The following is a 10,096-nucleotide window of genomic DNA, read 5'->3' as shown; positions in this document are numbered from 1 at the left end:
GCTGGATGCGAATATGCGGGACAAAAAATTCAGCCTTCCTGATTAGCTGTTACCTGGTTCTCAATTCAAGGGATGAAGCTCTTATGCTCTTCGTGCATACATGGTTTCCATTGACCCTGTTTGCTTCACCGCGAAGTATTTTTTTTTCCGTGAACCCGCATTCGCCAAACGTTTGTCCATGACTGTAGATTAAAATCAGTGCAATTTTTTTTGATGCCTTTCAGTTAGTCGTAAAATAATGTTGAAGTAGCCATTAAAAACAGCCGCACTTGATTGGGACGTACCTTCTCAGTCTTGACGTCGGTATGCTATAAAACGCGTTACTTAGACTCTCACACTGAGCTACATTCAAGCATATCATGGGGTTCTTTTATTTGATGCATTTAGCAGCAAGGAGCATGGGCGCTCCATGCACAGGGGGCATTTTTTTAGGGGCAGAAGATGGATAGGTACGTCCGGTTTTGTTTCAATATTATTATTGTTATCAGATTTCTGCACTTTGAAGCGCGCTATCTGGAAGCAGAATACCCATCGTTCGCACATTGCTGAGCGCCTAGTGCACGTTCCTCACATCGGCTCTAGGAAATACGCAAAAGTTTGGGGAGAACAAGGCCGTAATCGCAAAAAAAACGCGTTTGATTACTGCCAGCCTTTGCGGGGCGTTGCTGCCCGATATAACTTGAAGGTAATGCCTTCTAATCGAGTTTTCTTCTTTAATATCAACCATTTATTTTCTACGTAATTTAGCTGACAACCTCTTAGTGTAGCGGCAGTAAGGCTTGAAGGTTATGCCTTTCTAATGATCGAGGTTTTTCTTTAATGCAATTTATTTTGTCCGCAATTACACTGTCATACTTCTAGCATAGCGGTTCCAGTCCTTGACAGAAACGATCGAAGGCGCGACGAGCAGGACGAAGTGGCAGCGCTGACAGCCGGGCCTCCAGAGCGTGGCGCCTGGCCCGGCCCCGCCGAGGCAGCCTGGTAGTTACAGACGTGGCGCTATCCACTTAGTTACGTGGGCGGCCGGAGGCTCCAGTGAAGGGAGGCCGGACAGACGGTTGGCGATGAAGTTCAGCCGCATGACGAAAATGTAGCATGCAATTGCTATCACCGCCAGGATGGCGAAAATAAAGCAGGCACACCTTATGCTCTCCGAGTCCAATTCGATCGATTGGAAGACGCCACCAGACGCGGAAGGATGCGGCGTGCGTGGCTTGTATCCATTACATGGGGGCTCTCGTCGCAGCTCCGTTGCGTCCGAGGACGTTTCCGGAACTCCGTAGTCCACTGCCTCAGGGAAGCCATCTTCTTCCTGATGATTCCCGCCCTTCCACTTAGGCGACTACAAATGCGATGGTGCTTCTGTCGGCAGCGCTCGGCAGTCGTCTGCCGGGCAGTTGTGAGCCCGTTCACCGAGCGTGGCTCGCAAGGTTCGCGCGCATGCATTAGCAAGCGCCATCTGCATCATCGTTCGCTTTTTTTTTCAAATGAAAGCTCAGATTCTTCTGTCGTATACAACAAGTATTTCGGGAACAAGTTTTCTGGTCATATCCATTTATGCTAAGAAATCTGGCACGAGATCAACGTGCTGCCACAATAAAGTACATTCTTAATAAGCGTTGAGTCTGAAGCAGCGGAGAGAGAGCAGACAACTTTATTACGACACAGCATTATGGAACGAGTGCCTCCTGCGCCAGGGTCAGCAAAGGTGAACTGGTTAGAGGGCAGCCAGCAGAAACGTCGTGAGGCTGTGGACACGGCACACTGACCTTGGGTGCATATGAATGCACAGTAGGTAGAGAGCTGCCATTGGTATGTGATGTTCTCCATAAACGCTGAGGGAGAATATAAAATCAGAAAACAGTAAAAAAAGCACTGTTGGAAACAATGATCAAGGAGGAATACACCACCTCTTAACTAGAAACACTACGTGGGGCGGTATAAGAAGAGGCCGCAAAAGGAAATACGAAGGGTGAATACAACGAAAACGCCCGCGCACATGAACAAAGACACGATATGAAGACTTAAAAAAGCTTCTGCAAAGGCGTAGAAGTACAAGGGCAGAGAGCCACAGTATGATAAACAGACACAGCATTAGAAGTGAATCCTTCTGTATGCGAACGCCATCTAAAAGGCTTGGAAAGTTAGAACCGTTCTATCATATACTTAATTAGGATGGATTCGTCTCTCTGGGAACTTCGTATGCGAGCCTTGTACAGCCTTTTCTGCGAATATCGTGTTCACATGTTTTAATGTGATCGCATTAAAGGCCCCATAGTCCAGAAAATCCGACGTCGGCGTTGGTGTCGGCATCGGTGTTGTGAGCGAAAAATCACGAGCATGACTCTGGCAGGTGGGGCCCACAGATCAACGTAGGGGGCAGGTGGGCCGCTTAGGTCACCTGACCTTGCCGTGTCACCAAAAGGTGCCCACCGGATAGTGAGCAAACTGCCCACCATGGCTGCTGGCAGTTCAATCATTGGTCACTTGGGAAGAGCAACCTGGGTCGCACAAGGCCCACCACTGGGAGCACCTTCCATCGCAGGGCAGTGGCGCATCGCATAACCACTGCAGCACTGCGCCAAGAGTTGTATGAGGCCTGCCAGGGATCTATGAGTTTAAAGTAGAGAATGACCTTCCGTGTGCATGAGAGACAAACCAGTAACCTATCGCGTCATACCTTCAAGGCGGAGTTTAAGTGTCCCCTTCATATTGTTGCTTTCCATGCCAGGTCAATAGCGAGTAGGATTATCACTCATTAAGCACCTCATCATTTAAAGGGTGATTTTTTTGAGGAGTCACTAATTGTCAGCATTTCCATCATGCGATATGAGAAGAAAAGCTGTGATATAGTCGTCCCTTGCTCACATTCTATGGGTATCGATGACGCTAGTGCAGACCAGAGATGGGCAAATGCCATCATTTTCGCCTTTCTTACCACACCGTCACCATTACTTCACTGGCTGTCCCTCACCGTTAGCACAATACAGGGCCACGGTCCTGATTTTTCTACTGCTTTCTAAACAGTTATCTTCCAGCGATAAAATATTTTCTGTTACTGTCCCATTGATTAAGCCCACATCAATGTAAAAAAGACATAACATTCCGATCAGCTGTATAGTTTCTGTTATTGTTGCTTCCTTCATATGTATTTCATAATGAGCCCCTCATTTCCTTTCGCTCGTCTGCACGATTTCGATTTTCTATATAGCAGGAATATAAAGGAAGTTTCGGACGAAACTGTAAAACACAAATGGTGTGAGCTGATTTAATGTTTTCATCTGGGCTAGATGTCTGCCTAGGAGATGCACAGCAGTTATCTAAATATACGGCCCTAAAGAGGTTTGCTTCTGAGCCATGTAGTGGACATCTTACAGCATCCATGTAACTCCTAAGCTTCGGGCGGCGCCGGACGACAGTTCCTCTTATATACGAGGAATCTGTAATGCTCGCGACGCAAAGCAAGCCACTCAACTTAGTCCGGAAGCAAACTTTGAGGGCTGCATGTTTTCAACAAAGGCTAAACGTGTTTTGCGCAGAAGGAGCGAGGCTCAAATCGAGGGGACAAAAACGCTGCGCGATCATGCACTCGCCCACAGGCTTTCCTACTGTACCATTCAAGCCGTTTAAAATCACTGCTGGACTGTTTGATTAAGCGGCCAGTTCATTGAATAGTGTATTTACCTAGGTAAATGTTATTAAGTGGCTACTCAATTCAAGAGAGATATCTGGCAGCCATTCATGTTTAACATTTGGCCCGCATATCTCTATCGCTTGTGCGGGCAGTTCTCGCGAAAATTTACTCTTCCTCGAAGGCGAGAAAAATGTATTTGTGCTCTGTTTTTTTATGGTGAACTTCGCAACGTAAAAACGTAAAACCGAATGTCTCCGGTATACACAAGGCCTTTGCATGACTGCATGCGCATCCAAATTCACGTGAAGATGATGTGACACAACTAAGAATCATACGCGTGAGGGAAATGCAACTGTACTTTTTAGCTGCTATCCTTTTACAACATGGCGATGGCTAATGAATTTGTATATACTCTGGTTCCTCCTGATTAATCGTACTGGCTAGGAATCTACAGCGGTCATTACAGATTAAACAGCGATAAAAAGATGGCAAGTTAATCAAAATAAAATTCGTTTCATGCTCATCTTTCATGAAAAGATGGCTCAAGTTCTTATTACACTCCTCCTAGATAAAGAAGTGAAAGCGGTTGCTGTACTACAAACAGCCTTACTTCATACCAAAATACAGAACACCCACTCCATGTGGCCCACTGTAGCCAGGCCTAGGGATACCAATGCCGCGCCGGGGTAGCATAGATAGACAGCTAGCACACAGTTCCCAGATTGCCCTCATCTCTCTGGAAAATCTGGATGATCATATTAGGCCTCTTCGATTTGACACGCTCAAGCTGCCCACTGACTGCAAAAAAATTCACTTCTCACAGGCAGTCACATCATGGTCACATGAGCACGGCAAGAAGTCTTACTCAGACCTATGGAAGTCAGATGCCCTCGAAAATTGCGCGTGCTGCTGCGTCTGTGACGCCGCATTAGTAACACGACGGAGCAGGGCGAAGAAAAGTCGCTCTTTTTTTTATTATTCAGAAAGGCCGCCGCGGTGGCTGAGTGGTTATGGCGCTCGGCTGCTGGCCCGAAAGACGCGGGTTCGATCCCGGCCGCGGTGGTCGAATTTCGATGGAGGCGAAATTCTAGAAGCCCGTGTGCTGTGCGATGTCAGTGCACGTTAAAGAACCCCAGGTGGTCGAAATTTCCGGAGCCCTTCACTACAGCGTCTCTCATAGCCTGAGTCGCTTTGGGACGTTAAACCCCCCTAAACCTAAACCTATTATTCAGAAAGTGTGCCATGATGCAAAAGTTGAAAAAAGGGTAAGGAATGCGGGAGATAGAAAGTTAAAAGGAGTGAAGACCCATTGTACTGAGGTAGTCGAAGAGGCTGCCGATGAAATTATTGTTCACAATCCACTTCACATAGTCACGTTCGTGGTTCCACCACAGGTCCACTACCCAGAGGAGCCGTTTTCTAATAGCAGCCGTCGCTGGACACGTCCAAAGCAAGTGCCACACATCACAGATGTCCGGTGCAGCGCCAAAATGAGGGCACCTGTCAGTTGCTGGCAGATCTTTTGCACGCCATCGATGACGGACTAATGGTGCCAGAGCTGCCCCTACCCGAATCCGGCGCTCGGATACCTCCTGCTGCCGAGTAAAACTACGAGGAAGAGGGTGTGAACACGAAGGTATTAGAGCGCGTGTTCGCTGGCGCAAAACTTCGGAGTCGGAAACATGGGACAGGAACGGATCGGGGGGAAGAGGTGAAGGTGGCGGGTCGTCTGACGTGTCAGTGTGAGTATGGCGTCCGCATGAATGTTATGTGAATTATGAACATGGCCGCGAACCCAGTATGTGCGCAGAGGACATGGGTTCTTTGCTCAGAGCACATGAATTGATTCTGTAATCTGGAATGTGCGTCGAACAGCCTTAAGCTGTTTAAGGGCGGCGAGGGAGTCTATGTAAACATGAACTGTATTGAATGTAGAAACGAGCGAAAGGTAAGCAATGGCTTTGTAAATGGCTTGAAATTCCTATGCCAAGGGAGTGCACGTATCTGCGGTATACGTCGCGCGAGATTTGAGATGCGGATGGGAGGGACTATACCCCCGCTCTACAGCAGTAACTCCCCCTCTGCAGCACGTGATGCATCAGTGTGCAATATATACCCTTCAGGCAGATACGCGGCTGATATCGATGGGAAAACAGTGGGGCGATTGTCGCTGAGCTGGCAGTATGACCACGGAGGAAGTGTCTTTAAACGATGATGTTGAAGAGACTGTTTTCGGGCTCTGTTTTCCATCAGTTGGTCGACGAGTTCACTGAGGGTATTAAGGTGGGCGAACTCCTGTAGCACAGGTAGGGGTGTTAATCGAGGCAGATATATTATGGCGCGCATAGCCTCACGATTGAGAACTTCAAGGGAGTCCCACTTTCTGTGGTTGAGACCTTGAAAATGTGCCTGATATACTATCCGTGGCTGAAGGATAGAGCGCACAAGCTGGCGGGCCGTATGAGCACGCGCATCACCAGAGCGCATAGATATGCGACGCATCAGACCTAGAGTAGTGTGAGCCGATTTACGGGTGGCTGCCTGCCACGGGGTGCCAGTCCCAGATGTATGAAGGAGAAGGCCAAGAATGCGAACAGTTACTGCCTGAGGAATCAGAGAATTATCCATCGTAAAATTTAAAGGGAATCTTTGCCTAAGCCGGCTTTATTTCCAATGCGAATCAAACATGATTTAGTAGGAGAGAGTGTTAGACCCAGAGGGGACAGGCGAGATAATACAGCCAGCGCGGGCTGGAGGACCAACTGATGGATAGACACATCTGGATGAGAGCATCACAAGGTTATATTATCGCCATACGAAAGCACACGGATAGAAGGGCTAGTCTCCAGGGCTCGAACTAGAGGAATAAAAGCCATATTAAATGATGTGGGGGCGAGAAGAGAGCCCTGGGGCCCTCCTCTGTTGGAATTGAACTTACCAAATGTATTTCTGTGGACACGCACACTGAAGGTTCGATTTGCTAAAAAGGCGTGAATGGCGAGGAGAAACCGGTGAGGGAGACCAGTAGTTTGAAGGGAGGCAAGAATGGCAGAGTGAAGGATGTTATCAAATGCCTTTGTTATGTCTGTGGTGATCAGGGTTCGAACAAGGTGACTCTGGGGAGAGTGGTGAAGCACGTCAGCAACACTGGTAGTTAGGCCGTCCTCCGTACTAATTTTTGGGCGGAAACCTATTTGGGAATCTGGGATACAATCATGGGATTGCAGCCCCCACGACAAGCGTGCGGCGACAATGCTTTAATAAAGCTTGCAGGTGGTAGGCGTGAGGGAAATTGGACGAAGGGCCGGGAGAGATTTCAACAGAAAAAAAATGCAGACGCCGACTAAAGGTTTTTGTCAAAACAGACGTTTCGGCTTCCATACGGAAGCCTTGTTCGCTAAATTTTTAGTGTAGAACCGCGACGCTTATATAGGCTTCAATAATCGTCCCAGGCATCTTGCATAGGTTGGCGGGAGATTGCCGATGTTACGATTGTCTTTTTTCGAATAATCGTCCCAGGCATCTTGCATAGGTTGGCGGGAGATTGCCGATGTTACGATTAAGTCTTTTTTCGGTGGTCTGAATCACCAAGGACCCGAGATACTAGCGTGAAAGCCAGTTCTTTTCTTTGGCGATGATAGAAGCAATTTCCCAGCAGATATCATGACCTGCCGATACCGCGTGCTCCGCAAGTGCGTTGGAAATGACTTTCTTGTTCTTCACGTCCGACATGTGTTCTTTCAGACGCCTTTCAAAATTCCCGCTCTCGCCGATGTAAACATAGTCGCACTTGGCGCAGGGAATTCTGTACACAACACCCGGAAATTTTTCTTTCTTTAGTTTGTCCTTGACATTCACGAGCTCGTGCCGTAACTTGCGGGCGGGAACGTGGGAAACGTGCACGTCGTACGTGCGCAGGACACGTCCCAGTGCTTCACTTATACCTGGTACATAAGGTATGGCGACACGTGCTTTGCAATGGCTGCCGACCGGTTCCGCTGACCGCACCTAGCGACGTTCAACGGAGTCCAAAAAATTCCTAGGGTAGCCGCAGTTCATCAAATCACGACGCGTTTGTATCAACTCCGAGGCACCATCTTCAGGTTTTGAGCAGATTTTTCCGGATCGTTGAATTAGCGAAGCCACAACTTCACGTTTGTGGCATGCCGGGTTAACAGAGTTAAAATGCAGGTATCTGCCTGTGTGGGTTGGCTTCCTGAAGACTTGAAACAAAAAACGGCGGCCATCTCTCTCTACTGACACGTCCAAAAAGGCAGACGGTTGGCAACCTCCTCCTCAACAGTAAACGTAATGGCCTCAGCGATGCTGTTGATGTGCTCTGTGAAGGCGGTGAGTGCATCCTATTTTATGATGCAAAAGCAATCATCAATATATCGCAGGAAGACCTTAGGCCGAGGTTGGAAAGACGCCAGAGCTTGGTCTTCTATAGCTTCCAAGGTCAGGTTAGCAGCCGTGACCGAAATGGCCGCGCCCATTGCTGTTCCATGCACCTCTTTGTAGAAGGTGCCTCGGAAAACGAAATACGTGTTTTCTAGGCAAAATTTTAAGAGCCTCAACTGGTCCAGTGCCTCGAAAGGTGTTCTTTCGCCGAGCTTCTTGTCTGAGTGAAGGGCAGCGCCGCATACATCCACCGCTAGATCCACAGGGACGCTTGTGAACAAAGACTTGACGTCGAAGGACACCATTAAGTCATCGTCATCCACGGAAATGTCACACACCTTTTCGATGAACTCGTACGAGTTCCGTACAAACGTGGATCCTTTCCCAACTAGCGGCGCGAAGACGCGGTGAAGGTAGCCCAAGAGCTCGTACAAGAGGAAACGGGTGAAGTCCACTATCCGTCCCATAGGGACGCCCTCCTTGTGGATCTTTGGCAAGTCATACAACGCAGGCGCGGACCCATTTTGGCAGAGGAGCCTGAAGTACACTGACTTATGGTGAGGCGGTACGAAGTGGAATACGTCGACAAGTAGTTTCTGCAGTTCTCGTTCTAACTTAGATGTAGGGTCTTTCTTGAGAGCGACGTAAGTGCTCCGGTCCTGCAGAAGATCCCGCATCTTTTTCTCGTAGTCTGGCCTGTTCAACATGACAGTGGCATTACCCTTGTCGGCGGGGAGGATAACAATACCCTGGTTCCTCCGCAGGATGTTGACAGCACTGCGTTCCTCAGCAAGCATGTGACTGGGCTGTCGGTTTGGAAGTTTAGCAAGAATGCTCACTGCCCGTGTTCGTACCTCATCACGGCGACTGTGGTCCACTTTGCCAATTGCACGTTCGACAGCAAATATTATTTTTCTTTTCTCCAGTGCAGGTCCCGCGTTGAAGTTTAGTCCAAGCTCAAGCACGAGCTCGTGAATGTCAAGGATAAACTAAAGAAAGAAAAATTTCTGGGTGTTGTGTACAGAATCCCCTGCGCCAAGTGCGACTATGTTTACATCGGCGAGAGCGGGAATTTTGAAAGGCGTCTGAAAAAACACATGTCGGACGTGAAGAACAAGAAAGTCCCTTCCAACGCACTTGCGGAGCACGCCCTATCGGCAGGTCATGATATCTGCTGGGAAATGGCTTCTATCATCGCCAAAGAAAAGAACTGGCTTTCACGCCAGTATCTCAAGTCCTTGGTGATTCAGACCACTCAAAAAAGACTTAATCGTAACATCGGCAATCTCCCGCCAACCTATGCAAGATGACTGGGACGATTATTGAAGCCTATTTAATCGTCGCGGTTCTACAATAAAAATTTAGTGAAGAAGGCTTCCGTATGGAAGCCGAAACGTCTGTTTTGACAAAAACCTTTGGTCGGCGTGTGCCTTTTTTTCTGTTGAAATGAGCTATTTACTACCCGGCCAGACGAGATTTCGTCAGACCTTAGAATTCGGCCGAGAGAGATACTGGAGGCTGACCTGACTTGTGTATTGGAACCACAATTTTCGGCCTAATTCTCACGGTTTCTTATTGTTTGCTGTCATTTAGCTTCGGTGGTGAACAAAACGAGAATGCTTCCACTCTCCCGGCATGAAGCCAGAATGCCACACTTCGTTGAAAGTAAAAAGTAGGGTTTGCAAAGCCGTCCCTTCCAAGTTAAGGAATAAGGAGTTAGGTATGCCGTTGTGCCCGGGAGTAGTTTTCGTTTTTAGGCGTTCAGTGGAGGCCAGCACCTCTGCCATGGTTAGATGAGAAGTAATCCCATCAGCTGGCTCTGCAAACAATAAGTCGGGGGAGACGTTGAGGTGCAGTTACGGTGCGGAAAAAACTAACGGGCCGCTTGTTATGCAAATTCATCCTCATCCACATTCAACGCGAGGCGAATGCTCTCTGTGTAATTTGCAACCTGAGAAGGGCGCTCCATGGCGCGAAACACTCACCAACGATGAAGATTGTCATGCGTAGAGAACAGGCGGGCACACCATGCAGCGCAGCGTTGCCTGCCTACACGCATTG

The 10,096-nt window shown here is 48.4% G+C and overlaps 1 protein-coding gene across 1 annotated transcript; it reads right to left on the bottom strand.

Moving 5' to 3' along the window:
* Nucleotides 1-7,995: 7,995 nt before the first annotated feature.
* LOC144127356 (uncharacterized) lies at nt 7,996-8,832 on the bottom strand. The gene has a single exon (XM_077660471.1). The coding sequence runs from the start codon at nt 8,830-8,832 to the stop codon at nt 7,996-7,998; it is 837 nt and encodes a 278-aa protein (XP_077516597.1).
* Between the last annotated feature and the right edge of the window lie 1,264 nt (nt 8,833-10,096).

The sequence above is a fragment of the Amblyomma americanum genome, chromosome 1 (assembly GCF_052857255.1).
Source record: "Amblyomma americanum isolate KBUSLIRL-KWMA chromosome 1, ASM5285725v1, whole genome shotgun sequence".
Classification (NCBI taxonomy): Eukaryota; Metazoa; Arthropoda; class Arachnida; order Ixodida; family Ixodidae; genus Amblyomma; species Amblyomma americanum.
The sequence above is the reverse complement of the archived record's forward strand: the minus strand, read 5'-3'. Positions and strand labels throughout refer to the sequence as shown.